This window comes from Ranitomeya variabilis, chromosome 1 (assembly GCF_051348905.1).
Source record: "Ranitomeya variabilis isolate aRanVar5 chromosome 1, aRanVar5.hap1, whole genome shotgun sequence".
Taxonomy (NCBI): domain Eukaryota; kingdom Metazoa; phylum Chordata; class Amphibia; order Anura; family Dendrobatidae; genus Ranitomeya; species Ranitomeya variabilis.
The window spans coordinates 10,458,141-10,480,280 of record NC_135232.1 but is presented as its reverse complement, the minus strand read 5'-3'; the positions used below and the strand labels follow the sequence as shown (position 1 = coordinate 10,480,280).

Sequence of the window (22,140 nt, the reverse complement as noted above, 5' to 3'; positions counted from 1 at the left end):
GACTCCCGTACATCAGGAGGTGATTCGCTTTCTTGTTCTGCATAATTTGCATGATGTTGTCGTTTTGGGTCTGCCATGGCTGCAAGCTCATAATCCAGTTTTGGATTGGAAAGCTATGTCTGTGTCAAGTTGGGGTTGTCAGGGAATTCATGGCGATACTCCGTTGGTGTCTATTGCTTCTTCCACTCCTTCTGAGGTCCCTGAGTTTTTGTCTGACTACCAGGATGTATTTGATGAGCCCAGGTCCAGTGCCCTGCCCCCTCATAGGGATTGTGACTGTGCTATAAATTTAATTCCTGGTAGTAAATTTCCTAAGGGACGACTTTTTAATTTGTCTACACCAGAGCATGCCGCGATGCGGAGTTATATAAAGGAGTCTCTGGAGAAGGGACATATTCGCCCATCCTCTTCTCCTCTTGGTGCAGGATTTTTTTTGGGTGGCCAAGAAGGACGGTTCTTTGAGACCTTGTATAGATTATCGCCTTCTGAATAAAATTACAGTCAAATTTCAGTATCCTTTGCCACTATTGTCTGATTTGTTTGCTCGGATTAAGGGGTCCAGTTGGTTCACCAAGATAGATCTCCGTGGTGCGTATAACCTTGTGCGCATTAAGCAGGGAGATGAATGGAAAACAGCATTTAATACGCCCGAAGGCCATTTTGAGTACTTAGTGATGCCTTTTGGACTCTCTAATGCTCCTTCTGTGTTTCAGTCCTTCATGCATGACATCTTCCGAGAATATCTGGATAAATTTATGATTGTTTATTTGGATGACATTTTGGTCTTTTCTGATGATTGGGAGTCCCATGTGAAGCAGGTCAGGATGGTGTTTCAGGTCCTGCGTGCTAATGCTTTATTTGTGAAGGGCTCAAAATGCCTCTTCGGAGTACAGAAGGTCTCCTTTTTGGGTTTTATTTTTTCTCCTTCTACGGTGGAGATGGACCCAGTCAAGGTCCAGGCTATTCATGACTGGACTCAGCCCACGTCTGTTAAGAGTCTTCAGAAGTTCTTGGGTTTTGCTAATTTTTACCGTCGTTTCATCGCTAATTTTTCTAGCGTGGTTAAACCTTTGACGGATTTGACCAAGAAGGGTTCTGATGTGACTAATTGGTCTCCTGCGGCCGTGGAGGCCTTTCGGGAGCTGAAGCACCGGTTTTCTTCAGCTCCAGTCTTATGTCAGCCAGATGTCTCTCTCCCCTTCCAGGTTGAGGTTGATGCTTCTGAGATTGGAGCAGGGGCTGTCTTGTCGCAGAGAAGCTCTGATGGCTCTGTGATGACTCCATGTGCTTTCTTTTCAAGAAAGTTTTCGCCTGCCGAGCGGAATTATGATGTTGGTAATCGGGAGTTGTTGGCTATGAAGTGGGCATTTGAGGAGTGGCGACATTGGCTCGAAGGAGCTAAACATCGTGTGGTGGTCTTGACTGATCACAAAAATCTGATTTACCTTGAATCTGCCAAGCGCCTGAATCCTAGACAGGCTCGTTGGTCGTTGTTTTTCTCCCGTTTCAACTTCGTGGTCTCATACCTGCCTGGTCCGAAGAATGTGAAAGCTGATGCACTTTCTAGGAGTTTTGTGCCTGACTCTCCGGGAGTTTCTGAGCCGGCTGGTATTCTCAGAGAGGGAGTGATTTTGTCTGCCATTTCCCCAGATTTGCGACGAGTGCTGCAGAAATTTCAGGCGGATAGACCTGACCGTTGTCCACCAGAGTCCCGGATAGATGGACCAGCAGAGTTATTTCCGAGGTTCATTCTTCGGTGTTGGCGGGTCATCCTGGGATTTTTGGTACCAGAGATTTGGTGGCTAGGTCCTTCTGGTGGCCTTCCTTGTCGCGGGATGTGCGTTCCTTTGTGCAGTCTTGTGGGATTTGTGCTCGGGCTAAGCCTTGCTGTTCTCGTGCCAGCGGTTTGCTTTTGCCTTTGCCTGTTCCGAAAAGGCCTTGGACGCACATTTCCATGGATTTTATTTCGGATCTTCCAGTATCTCAGAAAATGTCTGTCATCTGGGTGGTGTGTGATCGTTTTTCCAAGATGGTCCATTTGGTGCCCTTGCCTAAGTTGCCTTCTTCCTCCGATTTGGTTCCTCTATTTTTTCAGAATGTGGTTCGCTTGCACGGCATTCCTGAAAATATTGTGTCTGATAGAGGATCCCAGTTTGTGTCCAGGTTTTGGCGGACTTTTTGTGCTAAGATGGGCATTGATTTGTCTTTTTCGTCGGCCTTCCATCCTCAGACTAATGGCCAAACCGAGCGAACTAATCAGACGTTGGAAACTTATTTGAGATGTTTTGTTTCTGCTGATCAGGATGATTGGGTGACTTTTTTGCCTTTGGCTGAGTTTGCCCTTAATAATCGGGCTAGTTCTGCTACTTTGGTTTCGCCTTTTTTCTGCAATTCTGGTTTCCATCCTCGTTTTTCCTCGGGTCAGGTTGAGCCTTCTGACTGTCCTGGGGTGGATTCTGTGGTGGATAGGTTGCAGCAGATTTGGAACCATGTGGTGGACAATTTGAGGTTGTCACAGGAGAAGGCTCAGCGCTTTGCCAACCGCCGCCGCGGTGTGGGTCCCCGACTTCGTGTTGGGGATTTGGTGTGGCTGTCTTCTCGGTATGTTCCTATGAAGGTCTCCTCTCCTAAATTCAAGCCTCGCTTCATCGGTCCTTATAAGATCTTGGAAATCCTTAACCCGGTGTCTTTTCGTTTGGATCTCCCAGCATCGTTTGCCATTCATAATGTGTTCCATAGGTCTTTGTTGCGGAGGTATGTGGTACCTGTGGTTCCTTCTGTTGAGCCTCCTGCTCCGGTGCTGGTCGAGGGCGAATTGGAGTACGTGGTGGAGAAGATTTTGGATTCTCGTATCTCTAGATGGAGGCTTCAGTACTTGGTTAAGTGGAAGGGCTATGGTCAGGAGGATAATTCCTGGGTTGTCGCCTCTGATGTTCATGCGGCCGATTTGGTTCGTGCCTTCCACGCGGCTCATCCTGATCGCCCTGGGGGTCTTGATGAGGGTTCGGTGACCCCCTCCTCAAGGGGGGGGGTACTGTTGTGAACTCTATTTTTGGGATCCGTCGATCCGTCACTGTGTCGGAAGTGACTGACGCCAAACAACTGAAGTGTGAAAGAAGCCTGACAGATCATAGAGTGGGGTCCTGACTCCTGCAGTTGGAATAACGGCAGCGTCTCGATACTTTAGCTGGAGTGATACTTTTGCTGCAGGGAGACGCCTGTAGGTGAACGGGATTGTGGGAGCTAGTTTGAGATAAATTAGCAATTGGCAAACACACCAGGGAAGGTTAGATGATCAAAGGCGCTGGGCCTGGCTACATCCATATGCTGTAACACTTTGCACCAAATAACATCTAGAATGACCCCCACCATGGATATACAGCAGTAAGTATTGAATACAATGCAACAAATGAATTTAGCAAACATTTAGCAGGCACTGTTATATACAATTAAAGGAAATGTTGCAGGATGATAAGCAGCAGATGACAGGAAGCAGATAGTGTACCATTAAGGCTACGTGCACACGTCAGGATTCCTTGCAGAAATTTCCTGAACAAAACGCGTTTTTCTCTCGTATTTTTTTGCGCTTTTTTCCAGAGGTTCCCAATGCAATAATATAATCAGAAATCCGCAAGAAATCTGCAAAATTAATGAACATGCTGCGTTTTTTACCGCGATGCTTTTTTTTGCGGGAAAAAAATGCAACATATGCACAAAAATTGCGGAATGCATTATAAATGATGGGATGCATATGTATGCATTTTTTAAGCGTTTTTATCTCGTTTTTACAGCTTGAAAAAACCTGAAAAATCCTGAACATGTGCACACAGCCTAAAGGAAATGTTACAGGATGATAAGCAGCAAGCAGGGACTGTACCATTAAAGGAAATGGTATTCAGTATTTGCATGTATTCAATGTTTGCATGTATTTTGGCCATTACAGAGTGCTGCTGTGCTTCTTTTTTTTTTTTAAAGGAGTGTAAAATTGGTGGCTGTGAACCACTGCACCACAGTCACACCCCTCCAGTGTAAGCCCGGTCTAAGTGTCTACAGTAGCGATGAGCGAATATACTAGTTGCTCGGGTTTTCCCCAGCACGCTCAGGTGATCTCCGAGTATTTTATGACTGCTCGGAGATTTAGTTTTCATCGCGGCAGCTGAATGATTTACAGCTATTAGCCAGGCTGAGTACATGTGGGGGTTGCCTGGTTGCTATGGAAAACCCACATGTAATCAAGCAGGCTAGTAGCTGTAAATCATTCAGCTGCAGCGAGGAAAACTCAATCTCCGAGCACTAAAAAATACTCGGAGGACCCCCGAGCAACGAGTACCCGCTCATCACTAGTCTACAGGTATTCAGTAGAGCAGTGGTGGCAGACCTATGACACGTGTGCTAGAGGGGACTTACAGAGCAGAGCCCTCCTGATGAGCACACGAGCCATCTTCTCAGCCCTAGCGCCCTCACTTCATGCCACACATGTGCGATGGGGATGGTGTGCATACTCACAGGTAGGACTGTGATATATGAAGAGAACGGTCCGAGGTGAGGTTTTCTTTTTTTGTTTGTTTTAAATGTGGGGCCAATATACTGTATGGTACATCATGTTTGGTCATTATACTGTATGGAGCACTATGTGGGGACATTATACTGTATGGAGCACTATGCAGGGCCAATATACTCTATGGAGCAACATGTGGGGCCATTATACTATATGGAGAACTATGTGGGTCCATTAAACAGTATGGAGCAATATGTGGAGACATTATACTGTATGGAGGACTATGAGCAAGACATAGAAGCCGAGTATGAAAGTCCCACAAAACATAATAGTCATTAGAAAAAACTTTATTTGTACAAATACAGATACAAATCACTAGGTAAAAAACGAAGTAGCCCATACAGTGAGGAAATATGGAGGAGACGAAGGTACGCTGGTTTAAGCAGGAAAAGCTAAATACATCCTGAGCAAGCTATCCATAAATGACAATGGTAATGCAATACCACCCACATGGCAGAGGATTCTAACAGAATAAATGGGTGGTAAAGGCAGCACCCCGCCAATCACTCCCAATTAACTTAAAGAAGGGGCTGCTGGGTCAAGTGGGATAGCCATCTGTGTACTTATGGGTAAGCATGTATGAATAACTAGTGCAGATTTCTCAGTAAGCGGTTCAGGTAATTGCTCCGTTTTTACACTTAAAAGAACGCCCCTGACGTGGGGAACATCATGAGCATGGTGTCGTACTTATGCGAGGTTCCCACAGCAAGTTCTGCATAAAAATAGTTACTATAGCTGCAAGTAAAAGGAGGTTTCAGCCTCTAAGTGATGTCGCCACAGGGAGAGTGCCTGGGTTTTGGGCTGTGAGATATACACTGTGCAGAATTATTAGGCAAGTTGTATTTTAGAGGATTATTTTTATTATTGATCAACAACTATGTTCTCAATCAACCCAAAAGACTCGTAAATATCAAAGCTTAATATTTTTGGAAGTTGGAGTGTTTTTTTTTTTAGATTTGGCTATCTTAGGAGGATATCTGTTTGTGCAGGTACCTATTACTGTGCAGAATTATTGGGCAACTTAATAAAAACCAAATATAATCCCATCTCACTTGTTTATTTTCACCAGGTAAACCAATATAACTGCACAAAATTTAGAAATAAACATTTCTGACATGCAAAAACAAAACCCCAAAAATGAGTGCCCAATATAGCCCCCTTTCTTTATGATGACACTCAGCAGCCTCCATCCTTAGATTCTGTCAGTGGCTTGATCTGTTTACGACCAACATTGCTGCAGCAGCCACCACAGCCTCCAGACACTGCTCCGAGAGGTGGACTGTTTTCCCTCCCTGTAGATCTCACATTTTATGAGGGACCACAGGTTCTCTATGGGGTTCAGATCAGGTGAACAAGGGGGCCATGTCATTATTTTTTCTTCTTTGAGACCTTTACTGGTCAGCCATGCTGTAGAGTAGTTGGAGGCATGTGATGGAGCATTGTCCTGCATGAAAATCATGTTTTTCTTGAACGATACCGACTTCTTCCTGTACCACTGCTTGAAGAAGTTGTCTTCCAGAAACTGGCAGTAGGTCTGTGCGTTGAGCTTCACTCCATCCTCAACCAGAAAAGGTCCCGCAAGTTCATCTTTGATGATCCCAGCCCATACCAGTCCCCCACCTCCACCTTGTGGCGTCTGAGTCTGAGTCGGAGTGGAGCTCTCTGCCCTTTACTGATCCAGCCTCTGGCCCATCCATCTGGCCCATCAAGAGTCACTCATTTCATCAGTCCATAAAACCTTTGAAAAGTCAGTCAAGATATTTCTTGACCCAGTCTTGACGTTTTATCTTATGTTTCTTGGTCACAGGTGGTCGTTTTTCAGCCTTCCTTACCTTGGCCATGTCCCTGAGTATCGTACACCTTGTGCCTTTTGTTACTCCAGTAACGTTGCAGCTCTGAAATATGGCACAACTGGTGGCAAATGGCATCTTGGCAGCTTCACGCTTGATTTTCCTCAATTCATGGGCAGTTATTTTGCGCCTTTTTTGGCCAACACGCTTCTTGCGCCCTTGTTGGCTATTTGCCATGAAACGCTTGATTGTTTGGTGATCACGCTGCAAAAGTTTGGCAATTTCAAGACTGCTGCATCCTCTGCAAGACATCTCACAATTTTGGACTTTTCAGAGCCCGTCAAATCTCTCTTCTGACCCATTTTGCCAAAGGAAAGGAAGTTGCCTAATAATTAAGCACATCTTATATAGGGTTTTGATGTCATTAAACAACACCCCTCCTCATTACAGAGATGAACATCACCTGAATTACATAATTGGTAGTTGGCTCTCAAGCCTGAACAACTTGGAGTAGGACAACATGTATAAAAAGTATCATTTGAGCAAAAAACAACTTGCCTAATAATTCTGCACGCAGTGTATTAGTGAGACAGGATTCCAACAGCGTCTTGTGTCCGGGGTCCTGCTGCTCTCTACATATGTGCTATGCATCTAGATGTAATTATCCTCCTAAGCCACAGGCCAGCCAAGATGATACCATGACATAACGATCTGTAAGTGTTCTATTCAATTTTAATCCTTTTTTTATTTGTAATTGCAATGTACATATGAATTGTCTTCTTTATAATATCTTTTATACTTTGTAAACACTGCCTACCTTTTTATGGAGTAAAAGATATAATTTACTAGCTTGTTTCTCCCTGCTCTATAAATGAACTGGCTCTTCCTCTGAAGTGAATTACGCTACTGATTTGGGTTGGCTCCGGACCCGTTAACCCTTGTGAAATCGGTGCTTGTGGCAGCATACTTTGTTCTGTGCGATTGGGAATCTTTGTAGCGACGACGGCGTTGATTATTATTGTTCCTGCCTGTGTAGGAGTAGTTATATCGCCCTGGCTGCAGCGTGCCCAATAGCCAGTACATAGCAGGCAGCCTTTCTAGCAACTAATTACCCTAGGTGTAGTATCTAATCTGACCTGAGGGTAAAGGGGGGCGCCAGAGAGTTGCAAGTTCCAAACCGGTACTGGGAAGTGGGATATAGATAAATCCCCTTCAGATGGAACCAGGGGCAACCAAACAACCCCGGTTTGTGACAAATTGGTGTGAATAGTGGGGACGATAAAGGTATCCTCCCCGGGATCCCTGACATATTGTTGGCAGCACGGTGTGAACCGTGACATAACTCATTGTCTCTTTTTGTTTAAAAAAAATGTTCCCTCAACAAGAAGGCGGATCCAGAGAAAAGCATTTTTCCCATTACTAAGGAATGGGTCTCCTAGACTGGAATTAGGGGCAAGGGATGTGTATGTGTATATATACACATACACTGGGTCTAGCCCATTTTGGCTCTCACTGAAGAGTTGGAGGAAGGTGAGTTTAAATGCTCCCTTCATTTTGGTGCTGGTGCTGTGTGCGGCCATTGTTGCTGTGGCTTTGTGCTGGTGGGGCGGCGCGGTCTGGAGTCATGGGGGCTCAGTCTCGCAGCATGGGTGCTGTGGGGCAACAGGCCGTCCGCCCTGCTGGTGCATGGCCGCTGCGGCAGTGGTCGCCGCACGGCTCCGCTCCGTTAGGGCGTTAGGACCCACTACGAGGTTTGCCGTGAAGGGGCAGTGGGCTTCATACAGTCTGATCAGAATGTTAAACTGAAAACCTCATGTTCAGTATTTAAATTTTTGCCTAGCGGCTTTAGATCAACGTATGATTTTGGGATGTGCGGTTCATGCTCCTTTTTTTCTTTTTGCACAAATATATATATATATATATATATATATATATATATATATATATATATATATATATATATATATATATATATATATATATTCCAGGTAGACCTCTAAAAATAGTCAATGCGGGCATCATAAACACCTTTAAAAATGTATAGTGAGGGTAGCATGATCACCCTGTTGATGTGGTGTAGGAGAAGGAAGACACAAAAAAGACGAAATCCTGAAGCACATGCCAATGTTTGGGTGGAAAGGGGGCATGGGAAATGAACAGAAAAAAGAAGAACACTGTATTTGAGTTTATATTCTGCTGCTGTCATCCGGTGGTTTGCAAAAATCTGGCCCAATCCTTGTTAATTTTTATAAGAGTCAGCCTGTCAGCATTTTCAGTTGACAGTCAGATGAGCCTATCGGTTATAGTACCCTCAGTGGCAGCACCAAAAATCCGCTCTGACAAAATGCTAGCAGCAGAGCAGGCCAAGACCTCCCAAGGTGTAAAGAGACAGTTCATCCAACTTGTCCAGCTTGGATACCCAATAGTAGTAAGGCACAGAGGAATCACGGAGGACGCTGGTACGGTAGGCACGATACTGCTTCAGCATCTTCCAAAACGTTTCCCTCTTTTTCAGAGCACCGCACGCATCAGAGCCTGGACGCTTGAGGGTCCCAGACATTTGAGAGTGTTGCCCTGCCTCTGCTGCATCTGGTGTGTGTCTGTGTGTCTCCCTTATCTCCACTCCTTGGTTGTCCAAGGAACTGGGACCTCTTTCGCCAGTGTTTTCAAATGTGTTTTTTTTGTTATTTATTCAAATTGCCTCTTCTGAGAAAAAGAGGACTTAAACTCTATAGCGCCACCTGTTGGAAGTAGCGATCCTACAAGTCACAATCAGCCCTTTTTTTTGTTAATAATTCTTCAAATAGGGCCTTCTGGTGCTGCAACATTTTATTAGACCTCTCTGTCATGGGAAGAAGAGATGGAGAGTTCTCCTTGTAGCATGTGTCTGGAAGGGTGACCAACCAGTAATTAGTGTTTGGCTGGCATCACACATGCGAGAAAGATGGCTGAGTCTCGCATGTTAATACCTGGCCCTGCCGCCTGCACTCCGGAGCGGAGCGTGCGGCTCCTGGTATTGCCATGCGGCCACACGCTCCGCTCCAGAGTGCAGGCGGCAGGGCCGGGTATTAACATGCGAGACTCGGCCATCTTTCTCGCATGTGTGATCCCGGCCTTTGCCAAAATGCGTACACCATGAGGGTCACGAGAAAGGCAGCAGAACATAATCTCAGTCTTGTGTGAACAGAACTGGGGTAGGGACAGCTGAACTCTATGCTGGGACAATGACATAGACGTGGTTGCAAGTGTGTAATGACAGGTGCAGCGTGGGAGGCATCTTCGCCTGCGTCATGGACGGGTTTGCGTGTATGTAGAACAGGGCAAGAAGCAGTGGTGTCACCCGCAGATACTGTTTCTGGACCCTGGCGTTCTGTCCAAGTAGTTAGGTGCTTTGCTTGCATGTGCCTAAGCATACTGGTGGTGGTCAGGCTGGTAGTTGTGGTGTCCCTGCTAATGCTGGCATGGCAGATATTGCAAATGGTCTTTTTTGGGTTAACTGGACTCTTTGCAAATCTGCAGCTTTTTTAAACACCTAACCTTGGCCTGGCAACTTCACCTGTGTTGGTTGGTGCTCTGGGGATCAGTTGCCCACCTTGTGTCTTTGGCCTGCTGCCTCTTCCTACCTGTTGTGGTGCTATGGATCCTTTCCCATGTGCTCTACTGTCTGCTCATTTTTCCAGTTTGGGTAGGTGACTTCATCATCCACCACTTCATCTTCTACTTCATCATCACCCTGGTCCAACACCTGATTTGCTTACTTAACAACACCACTTGTTGGCAGTTATGTCTCACCATCATCCACCTCTTGTGACAGTAGCTGCATTTTCCCACCATCACTTTCTTTTGACCATGGCTGCTGATATATTTGAGCATCACTACATGTCCTGCTTGAAACGGGCAGGGCGAGAGGCCAGAATCTATAAATTTAAATGTGAACAGCTCTTCGGAGTATCCATATTGTGGGATCACTTGTCTCCGGGGATTCAGCATGGTGGGAGGAAGGAGGATCAGGGTGAGGATTATGTGGTCCAGAATCGTGGCTGCTGGGACTGGACCATGTGCTAGACAGGGTGGTGCTGGTAAAGTGACTGGAAGCGTTATCTGCTATCCATCTAACAACCTTTTCACACTGGTTTCAAGAGTATTGTCCCGCGCCCTTCTACAAAGTGGGATAGGAAATTAGATTGACATGATGTGTGTTTGTTGCACTCCTGCAGCAGGCACGGTTTCACCTTGCCCATGCCTCGACCTCTGCACTCACCATCATGTCCACTTCCCTGTCACTTACTACGAGCCTTGCTCAAGTTACGGATGAGATATCCCTGTTTAAAAAACATTTTAGACAGTATTACAATGCAAGGAAAATGTGCCTGCTTCAGATGGACCTATAAGACTGCAGTATCAATATAGCAATGCATTTTTTTTTTTTTTTGCAATTTTTTTTAGGGGGAGAGGAGGTTGAGGTGTAAGTATAGCATGATAAATGCCGTATAAAATGTGACTTCAGAAAAATATTGCAGCATTACAATGCCGGCAAAATGTGCCCGCTTCAGATGGATGTATAAGACTGCAGTATCAATATTGTAATACAATTGTTTGTTAAAAAATAATCATTACTATATTGATACTGCAGTCTTATACGTCCATCTGAAGCGGGCACATTTTCCTAGATGGCTGCAAACAAAGAGAAACTTGTAAATAACTCATGAAAGAATAAAGTTACACTAAAGCCAAGCACACCATTGTTTCTCTTGTGAAATTCTCAATAAGTTTGATGTGTCACATGACCCTCTTCCCATTAGAAAAAATAAAGTTGAATACAAAATGGCCAACTTCAAAATGGCCACCATGTTCACCGCCCGTCTTGAAAAGTTTTCCTCCTCCCATATACTAATCTTCCACAAACAGGAAGTTGATATCACCAACCATTCCCATTTTATTTAGGTGTATCGATATACATGGCCCACCCTGTACTTTATGCACGTGATGTAGCATGTGATCGCCCAATGACTATGACCATATAGTAATGGAGATTATAGAGCTTTCCATAATATAACCTACAGATGAGTCACAAACAGTAACAGAACAGAGTATAGGTAAGGCTACTTTCACATTTCCGTCGGTTCGGGGCCATCGCAAGCCCGATGTACCGACGGACTTTGTGCAAATAGTGCACAACATGTGCAGCGGATGCAGTTTTCAGACGCATCTGCTGCCCATTATGAGTTCCGGGGAGGAGGGCGCGGAGTTTCGGCCGCGCATGCACGGTCGAAAATGGCGGACCCGTCGCACAAAAAAAGTTACATTGAACTTTGTGATGACAGTCCGCCTATTACCGACGCATCTAGTGCACGACGTATGGAACGTGTGTCCATACGTCGCGATGTGTCGGTAATACAAGTCTATGTGCAAAAAACGCAACCTGCGGGCAACTTTGCAGGATGCGTTTTTTGCACAGAACGACGCATTGCGACGTCTTTGTAAAGACGGAAGTGTGAAAGTAGCCTAATAGTGAATAAATTCACCCACCAAATACCCGACGTGCGTTTCACAAATGGTGTTTGGTGTTTGAGTTTGTGCATCATAGTAAATGGTAAACAATCGTCTGCAGTCCTCGTGATGGAAATGACAATGTGATTCATTAGAAGAGGCCATCTTACACTGCTCTATGGTCCAAATCTCATACTCACTTGCCCATTGCAAGCACCTTTTAGTGGTGGACAGGGGGAGCATGGGCAGTCTAACCATCCAGCATTAACTATTTCAATGCTTTGTGCTACTGTAGTTTTTTTTCCACTGTGCATACTGGGTAAACCAGTTTACTTTTCAGACATGCTGATCTAGTTACCTTGACAGACGTTTGACCCCTTTTCCTGCTTTCAACACAAAAACTTTAATGATGACTTGTCACTTCCTCCACAAATTGAGTTTAATACCTGTGCTCTCCTGATTCTTCAGCTGTTTTCTGTTTTGTACTGCGTCACTCTATTGAAGAGATATTCAAATTTGTTCCTTCTGGAGCGCACCATGTGAAATCTCTACTCTGCAGTCTAGCTGAGCTTTCTTCAGAGTCTTCTCTGGGGACATTGGCTTTCACCCCTCTCAGATTCTGCTAATCACAGCTCAACATCTGATGCAGCAGTCTGAGGCTGCCAAGCTGTGATTAGCAGCATCTGGGAAGGCTGGAGAAATCGTATGTCCCCAGAGGCGACTGAAAAACGTAGAGATTTCACATAGCGTGCTCCAGAAAGAGCAAATGTGAATATCTCTGCAAGGGAGTGACGCAGAGCTGAGCAGAAGAATCATCAGAGCTCAGGGATTTTGATAAGGTATTTAACTCACATATTTTTTCTAACAGGCAAGAGGTCCTCGTTAAAGGGTGTCTGTAATTAGGATTTACCCCCTTAATGTACCTTCAATGCTATTGCAGTCTTCTAAGGTTTCCTTTCATGCCCTCAGGCATACGAAGGACATGATTACGGTGCATGGAGCTTGACTGCTCCTGGATGTAGAGCCACTATTACACGTCTTGGAGTGGACCCTCTGGGTAGGGATACCAGAGCCCCCTGGGCGAGCTAACCAAGTGAACCCACCCCCCATATACAGGGAGTGTTAGGGTCAGGCCCAAAGGGGTTAATATCCAAACTGCTGGTACCAAAGTGGCGACTCACAGTGGACAAACAAAATGAAACGAGGGTCCAGGGAGAGAGAAAGGGTACCAGGGGCAAGGAGGATGGGCCAGGAGCTGGGGGAAGCAGAACAAGAGGCGAGGAGGAAGTGAATTGGACGGGGGCTGAGGATCTGCGGTGGAAGAGGCTATAATGAATGCCCCAAAGGACACACCCTGTAAAACAAAAGGGGACAGGGTAACTGGGACAGAGCACTGGAAGGCTAAATGACAGGAGAGAACAGGAACAGCTGCAATGGGGACAAGGCACGGAGAAGCTATAAGGGGACCTGACTATAGCGCCGGTGATCGGGCATACAAGAAAGATAATCAGGCGCTAACCAAGGCAGGAGGCATCCTGAAATACTCGATGGAGGCCGCCATAACTGGGCGGAGCTACCGGATCACTACCTCCTTCCGGCATAAGGAGGTGGAGCGCGCAGCCGACACCTACGGCGCATGTGCGGACTGCGAAGTCGTCGGAAACAAGGAAGCGCCGGTAAGGAACTGAGTGGGACCCACACAGCGATGCTGAGGGGAGCAGAGGAGACCAAGTGAGTATCCGGAGCAGCGGGCGTAACAGCCACCTTTTGTGATTAATCAATCTCATTTGCATATGGCAATGAAATATTAAAGCTCCATTTTTAATTGTGTGGACTCTTTTCTACACTAAGGGCATGATGGGAAGCTTGAGAGAGAGAATGGCACTGATGGTACATTAAGGGGGTAACTCCTGATGACAGGTTCCCTTTAAGAACTGTTTATTTGCTGTCTAATCTCGGGCACCCCTGACTTGTGCCAATGTCACCAGTTTGTAAGTGTTATTCACTTTATCCGTCATTGTGTTAATGTTATGGCATGCAGTTGGCTTCCTTATTACCGGTACTTTCACTGATGAGGGTCTTCATTTTGAGCTCCATAAAATAAATGTAGAAATCCCTTTTTATGTTGTTGAAAAAAATCACATCCAATTTATCTTTCATCTTTATAGGAAATCCTTGTGAGAACGTTTTATCACTAAACTGTGAAAAAGAAGATATCAGGAAGCTCTCTAATGGAGAAAACCTCATTACCCTTCATGGACCTCCTGGACTTCACAGTACTTCACTTTCTTATAATTCTCCTAATCACGAGGAACATTCTCCTGATCAATCTCATGTTGTTACCACAATTCCAGGTGACAAAGTGGATACGAGATTTCAGTGTGACAAGCAACTTACTAGAAGCTCAGATTTTTCAGCACAAAGAAAGCACAAAGGAAAAAAGCCATACTCCTGTTCAGAATGTGGGAAATGCTTTACAAAGAAATCACAATTTGTTATGCATAAGCGAAGTCACAAAGGAGAAAAGCCACTTTCATGTTCAGAATGTGAGAAGTCCTTTAAAGCTAAATGGACTCTTAATATACATCAGAGAATTCATACTGGTGAAAACCTCTATTCATGTTCAGAATGTGGGAAATGTTTTACATGTAAATCAAGTCTTGCTACACATGAGAGAATTCACACAGGAGTAAAGCCATATTCATGTTCCGAATGTGGAAATTCTTTTACATGTAAATCAAATCTTGTTTCACATGAGAGAATTCACACAGGAGAAAAGCCATTTTCATGTTCAGAATGCGGGAAGTCTTTTTCAGACAAAGGGTATCTTAATAAACATCAGAAAATTCACACAGGTAAGATGCCATATTCATGTTCAGAATGTGGAAAATGCTTTAAAAATAAAGGGAGTCTTATTACACATCAGAAAATTCACACAGGAGAAAAGCCATATTCATGTTCAGAATGTGGGAAAACATTTATATATAAATCAAGTCTTGCTTCACATGAGAAAATTCACACAGGAGAAAAGCCATATTCATGTTCAGAATGTGGGAAATCATTTATATATAAATCAATTCTTGATACACATGAGAGAATTCACACTGGAGAGAAGCCATATTCATGTTCAGAATGTGGGAAATCTTTTAGAGGTAAAAGCTATTTTGTTTTTCATCAGAAAAGTCACAGAGGAGAGAAACCGTATTCATGTTCAGAATGTGGGAAATGTTTTACAAATAAATCAAATTTTGTTGTACATCAAACCTCTCACATCGGGGAGAAACCTTTTTCATGTTCACAATGTGAAATGTGCTTTTCACATAAAACACAACTTCTTAGACATCAGATAATTCACACAGGAGAAAAGCCGTATTCATGTTCTGAATGTGGGAAATCTTTTACACGTAAATCAAGTCTTACTACACATGAGAGAATTCACACTGGAGAGATGCCGTATTCATGTCCACTGTGTGAGAGACGTTTCATACAAAAATATAATCTTGTTCTACATCAGAGAATTCACACTGTAGAGAAGTCGTATTCATGTTCACACTGTGAGAAATGCTTTACGGATAAATCAAGTCTTGTGACACATGAGAGAATTCACACAGGAGAGAAGCCGTATTCATGTTCCGAATGTGGGAAATCTTTTACATGTAAATCAAGTCTTGCTACACATGAGAGAATTCACACAGGAGTAAAGCCATATTCATGTTCCGAATGTGGGAAATCTTTTACATGTAAATCAAATCTTGTTTCACATGAGAGCATTCATACTGGAGAGAAGCCGTATTCATGTTCAGAATGTGGGAAATCGTTTAGATGTAAATCAAGGCTTGCTGCACATCAGAGAATTCATACAGGAGAGAAGCCTTATTCATGTTCCGAATGTGGAAAATCTTTTACATGTAAATCAAATCTTGTTTCACATGAGAGCATTCACACTGGAGAGAAGCCATATTCATGTTCAGAATGTGAGAAATCTTTTAGATGTAAATCAAGTCTTACTACACATGAGAAAATTCACACTGGAGAGATGCCGTATTCATGTCCACTGTGATAGACGTTTTATACAAAAATGTAATCTTGTTTTACTTAGGAGAACTCCTGAAGGAAAGAAATTGTAATTATGTTGACTATGTTTTGTAAAATGTAATAAACGGCGGAAAGCTCAGGAGTGTCGTACATGTATTTTAAGGGCAGTTGAAGACATTGGACTACTTTAAGTTTTTGCTGAAACGTTTTGGTTATGAATCACAATTTATGTGCAAATTAAATCCAAAACAAATTTTGGGGAAAAAAATAAAATGATCGTGATGTTTAAAGGGGATGTTCCACCAGCTTGAGCATGTTAAACTGCTCACATCATGGCATAGTGGCTGCAGAGCTCAATAAAATATATATATTTTTTAGATTTTATTTCTCTTCTACATTGTAGAGGTACTGGCTTGGAAAGTTTAGGTTAAACTAAACTATGATAAAATGATAAGCCCAACTGAGTGTTATCTCTTGTCTCTAGGGGTGTGTACTTCTTCCTCTGCATGATTTGAGCAGTCATAATCAGGCATAGAAAAACTCTGGAAAAAAAGAACATGCAGCCCAAAATAATGACCTGACAGTATGTTCTCCTCATTGATCTCTGCAGAACTCTGTGTGATTACAAAGTACCGTGAGTAGAGCAGAGATGAGTGTGATTGCTCTTCAGCTTTCATTTTATGACTGTCAGTGTAGTGGAGGGGGCCATGAAGCAAACCTGAGAAGTCTACAAATACATATGCAGCTTTCTTCTTACAGTGCTGTGAGCCCTGCTGTATCCCCTACCTCCACACTGACTGCCTTGAGATTAAAGTTGATGTAGTTTTAGTAATCACTTAGTTTAGCTCTACTCCAAGCATTTATAATCTCTGTGCAGTGAGATCTGTGAGGAGAGCAGACTGTTATGTGTCTCATATAGGAGAAAATCTGCTCTAAGCGGTTGTGGCAGCCTGTTCTTTTCCCCCCCTGTATGTTGGTGCCTGCTTGTGATTGGTCAATGTCATACAAGGAAAGAAGTACTGTCATGATCCATTTAGAGTTTGTTTTCTGCTGTTCCCTCTCTGGACTGGTTTTGCGGGAGTTAATCCCCTCCTCGTTTTGGAGCTTGCTGGGTTTTTAAGTCCTCTGTAGTCTGCTGGCCGGCGTCAATGATAGTTCATGCTTCCTCGCTAGAGCAGGTGACCAGTATACCATGGTGTTCCTTCTTCCTCTGACTTCCTTTATTTGTATTAGACCCATTCCCTACAGTGTATGACTATGCCTGATCTCTGACCCCGCCTCTTGTTTTCTGTCTCTGTACCACGTTCCTCGACCAGCTTTTAACTCTCTGGCTTGTACCCCGACTTTATCTTACGTCTCACGTTTTGGATACCGCTCTCCTCTTTGGTTCTGACTTGTCTCTGACTACGTGCTCAGCTGTTACTTCTGGTACCTCGTCTCCTGTTTGTTGCAGACCGGCCTGTCTGACTACTCTGCCGCCTCCTAGTGGCACTCCACGCGTTTCACTGTGGTGCTACACGGTGAGTGCTACCTTGTCCCCCCGTTCCTGCGCCCCCTGGGGGAGGTTGTGTGCAACTTCCTTGCAGTTGCATCACATTACCACTGACCACACATTTAAAGGGGATTTTGCTTTTTGCTCTGGTCATGGATCCGCTTCGTAACTTGGCAGATCAAGTATCCAGTTTGACACAGATGATGCGGGATTTTTCGGTTTAACATCGGACCCTTGCCACGTCTCATACTCACTTAAGAAAAATCTGACTGAGACTGTTCAGATCGTGGATCGTGCAGGGAACCACCCTTCATGCTGTTAGTCGACATGGTGATTCAGTAGATGTTGTTTTGCACTTTTCCGAAGTCTCGGTTAAACTTCCTGGTGCCTTTTCTGGCGAAAAAGATACATTTTGTATGTTCAGGGAGGGTTGTAAATTATTGTTTTCTCTTAGACCCCGATCGTCTGGGAATGAGACTCAGCGGGTAGGGATTATCTCCTTAAGGCGGGTCTCCAATCCTGGGCTTTCTCACTGCCCCCCCATTGCCCCTGTACGGATGTCGGTAGATAGGTTCGAGGCCTTAGGACTTATCTATGACAAACCAGACAATGTCAGGTTGGCAGAGGACACTATTATGGGTCTCGTTCAGGGAAATCGCTCACCCGAGTGGTACAGCTCCAAGTTCCGTCGATGGTCCACTGAGGTGTCCTGGGATGACTCCGCGCTGAGATGTCAGTTCAGGAGTGGACTGTCAGATTACCTGAAGGACCCTCTGGTTCTCCATCCTCCTCAGCTCATTGGAGGTAGCTATGACTCAGGCTATATGAATGGATCGGAGGCTGCGGGAGAGAGGTGCTAGACAGTGAAAGGTTCCATTGCTCCCTGCTGGTCCTGTTGTTTTGCCTCCTTCTGAGCCTATGCAGGTGTGGGCCGCCAACCTCAAGGAGGAGGAGAGGAGATGGCGACATGTAGGGAAGCTGTGTTTTTACTGTGGAGATTCTGGACATTGGATAAATGACTGCCCTGCCTGCCTACCGACCACCAAGCAGCTGAGTCTGAGTGATTGTTGTGGAAGTCACCCAGACTCCCAGGTACCTTTCTCTACAGTTTCAAAAATTTTGTTGGAAGTGGAACTCCGTTATGGGGGAGGCTCTGCGCCCACTTCTGCCTTCGTGGATTGTGGGTCGTCCATGAACTTTTTGACTCTGACTTGTTGTCCAGATGTAAGTTAGGGACAGTTAGGTTGGAGACTCCTATTCATATTGTTGCCATTGACAAAACACCGCTGGCTAAAAAGTCATCAAATTTGTTTCTGAGGAGTTTCTCCTTAAAGTGAGGTCCCTACACCGGGAACGTATTTTAAGATGGACAATCTGCCTGCCGGATTGGTGTTGGGGATTCTGATTACAACTACATAATCCTGTGATAAACTTGGAATCTCGGTATATTGTTAAATGGGGTCCTAATTGTAGTAAAAATTGCCTCACTACTGTACTTGTCATCCGTCAGTCTGGAAGGTATTCCGGAGTACCTGAAGGACTTAGAGGATGTGTTCTCTGAAAAGGAGGCTGAGGTTCTACCACCACACCGCCCACTTGATTGTGCTGTTGATCTTGTTGCTGATAACAAATTACCCAAAGTCCGTCTTTACAACCTTTCTGGCCCTAAACGGGCCTCTATGAAGGAGTATATCTCTGAAAGCCTCCGTAAAGGGCACATTCGGCCATCTGTCTCTCCTGTGGCGGCGGGGTTCTTTTTTGTGAGGAAAAAAGATGGTGGTTTACTCCCATGCCTTGATTTTCGAGAACTGAATAAAATCACTATAAGAAACACTTATCCCCTCCCTCTTATACCCGATTTGTACGACCAGTTCTCGGGGGCTAGGTGGTTCTCTAAGTTGGACCTCAGGGGAGCATACAATCTCATCCGTATGCGTGAGGGGATGAGTGGAAAACTCACGTCTGAAGGTTTGTTTGAGAATTTGGTTATGCCCTTTGGCCTGACTAACTTGCCAGCAGTGTTCCAGAATTTCATGAATCATGTTTTCTCAGATTTTATTGGGTGTCTCATGGTGGTTTATTTAGCAATTCACAGCCAAATAACGGCCTTAAAGTCTGCAAGCTCTAGTAGCCTGTTCAGACGTTAGCGACACTTCTCTCTAAAAATAACATTTTTCCTGTCAATTTGTATTAATTCCTGAAGATGCAGGGGGCATTCGTGCACATATATTTGTGCACATTTAATTGAAGTAGATTTATCAAAGCACTGGCAGTTACAACATGGCAGTTAGACAGGGCATGAGGCAGGTAAGACAATTTAATAATTCTATTCCCTGTACATTTGGAACACAACAAATAATCACCATATGCATTTGTATAATTTATATCCTGGCTGCTGCATTCACTCACATATACCGCCCTTACATTAACTCTTCACACTCCATCCATATCAGCCCCTCTCCTTTCCACTCCTGTGTATAGCACTCATGCTCTGTTCACATTGCTTAACAGCACAGATCCATTCAGTCACACCATCCAACACGAGATGCTCTCACAAATCACTTAACCATCTGCTCCCTCTTTCTATCCTCCTCCTAGTCGCAGGAGACCTCTCTCCCAACCCCGGCCCCCCATGTTATAGCAAATCAAACCTCCCAACTGCTACGCTCAGAAACCCCTCTATCCTTATTAATATTCCCTGCATGCCTTCTGTCTTTCAATTGTGCCCTTTGGAATTCTCGCTCAGTGTGTAATAAACTCCCCTTCATCCATGACTTCTTCCTTTCTAATTCTCTTAACCTCCTGGCTCTTACTGAAACCTGGATCCAGCAGTCAGACACCACCGCTGCTGCAGCTCTTTCATATGGTGGACTACACTTTTCTCATACCCCAAGATCAGACAACAGAGCAGGTGGAGGTGTTGGTCTGCTCCTTTCACCCAAATGTACCTTTCATGTTATCCCCCAAGTACCCTTACTTGTCTTCCCTTTTGAGGTCCATGCAGTCAGACTCTTCATCCTTTTCTCCATGCAAGTGGCGGTGGTTATCATCCTCCGCGCCCCTCCCATCAGTTCCTGGATCACTTAGCCACCTGGCTTCCACACTTTCCAGTGACATCCCCGCCCTCATCATGGGTGATTTCAACATCCCCATTGCGTTTCCCCTCTCCCCATCTGCTTCTCACCTTTTATCTCTAACCTCCTCTTTCGGCCTCTTGCAGCATACCAACTCTCCAACGCACGAAGAAGGAAACTCCCTCGACTTGGTCTTCTCCCGACTTTGCTCAGTGGATGATTTCACAAACTCCCCTCTCCCACTCTCTGACCACAACCTTCTTTCATTCTCTATCAAGAACTGCCATCAAGCTCAGGTCACCCCCACTTTCCACACTTATAGAAATATACAGGCCATTAACACCCAGAAACTTATGATGAACTTGCAGTCCTCATTGGCCCCAATCTCCTCCCTCTCATGTCCTGATTCTGCTCTGAAGCATTACAATGAAACCCTGCAAAGTGCCCTGGATGAAATTGTACCTCCTATACATAGAACAACTCTGCACAGATAGCGACAACCGTGGCACACGCTGCAAACACGTTTCCTGCAGTGGTGCTGCAGGTGCACCGAACGCCTGTGGAGAAAATCTAATCTACCCGAAGATTTCATCCATTATAAGTTTATGCTTAAAACATACAACACTACCCTTCACCTCTCCAACTAAACCTATTTCAACAACCTCATCACCTCACTGTCCGATAACTCTAAACGTCTCCTTGACACTTTTCATTCCCTGCTCAACCCTTGAGTGCAGGCCCCACCACGGATCTCTATGCTGATGATCTGGCCAATTCAAAGAAAAAAATTACCATATTAGACAGGAAATCATCTCCCAATCTCTTCATACCATGCACTGTCCTCCCTCCCCCACTGCATCTAGCTCACTCTCTGACTTTGAACCAGTCCCAGAGGAAGAAGTAATTAGGCTCCTTGCATCTTCTCACGCAACCACTTGCACCAGTGACCCCATTCAGTCACATCTCCAGTCCCTTTCCCCGGCTGTCACCTCTCACGTAACAAAAATATTCAACCTCTCTCTCTCTTCCGGTATCTTTCCCTCCTCATTTAAGCATGCCATCATACATCCATTACTTAAAAAAAAAATCCCTCGACCAAAAGTGTGCTGCTAGCTATAGACCTGTCTCTAATCTTCCCTTCATCTCTAAACTCCTCGAGCGCCTGGTCCACTCCTGTCTTATCCGCTATCTCTCAGATAACTCCCTCTCGACCCTCTTCAATCTGGTTTCTGCTCTTTAAACTCTACTGAAACTGCCCTCACTAAAGTTTCTAATGATCTGCTAACAGCTAAATCTAATGGTCACTGCTCCATGCTAATTCTCTTGGATCTCGCTGCAGCATTCGACACTGTAGATCATCAGCTGCTCCTCACTATGCTCCGCTCCATTGGCCTTAAGGACATTTTTCTCTCCTGGTTCTCCTATCTCTCTGACCTCTCTTTCACTGTATCTATTGCTGGTTCCTCCTCCTCTCACCTTCCCCTGACTGTTGGGGTTCCTCAAGGATCAGTCCTAGGCCCCCTCCTCTTCTCTTTGTATACTGCCCCTATTGGACAAACAATCAGTAGATTTGGTTTCCAGTACCATCTCTATGCTGACGACACCCAATTATACACTTCTTCTGTTATCACGCCGACCTTTTTAGAAAACACCAGTGATTGTCTTACCCCTGTCTCTAACATCATGTCCTCCCTCTATCTG

General features: G+C 44.7%; 2 protein-coding genes across 3 annotated transcripts in view; one reads left to right on the top strand and one right to left on the bottom strand.

Moving 5' to 3' along the window:
- The window catches only part of LOC143793502 (uncharacterized), a 54,002-nt gene extending 37,852 nt beyond the window's left edge, over positions 1–16,150 (top strand). Inside the window, exon 9 of one of the 2 annotated variants that reach the window (XM_077280533.1) lies at positions 14,007–16,150. In XM_077280533.1, the coding sequence (XP_077136648.1) occupies positions 14,007–15,898 (1,892 nt within the window). In that variant the 3' untranslated portion in view covers positions 15,899–16,150. The remainder of the gene's footprint in view (positions 1–14,006) is intronic. The other variant, XM_077280534.1, reaches the window with a different exon arrangement.
- The window catches only part of LOC143793553 (uncharacterized), a 351,737-nt gene that overhangs the window by 87,991 nt on the left and 241,606 nt on the right, over positions 1–22,140 (bottom strand). The gene's annotated exons all lie outside the window — the stretch shown is intronic.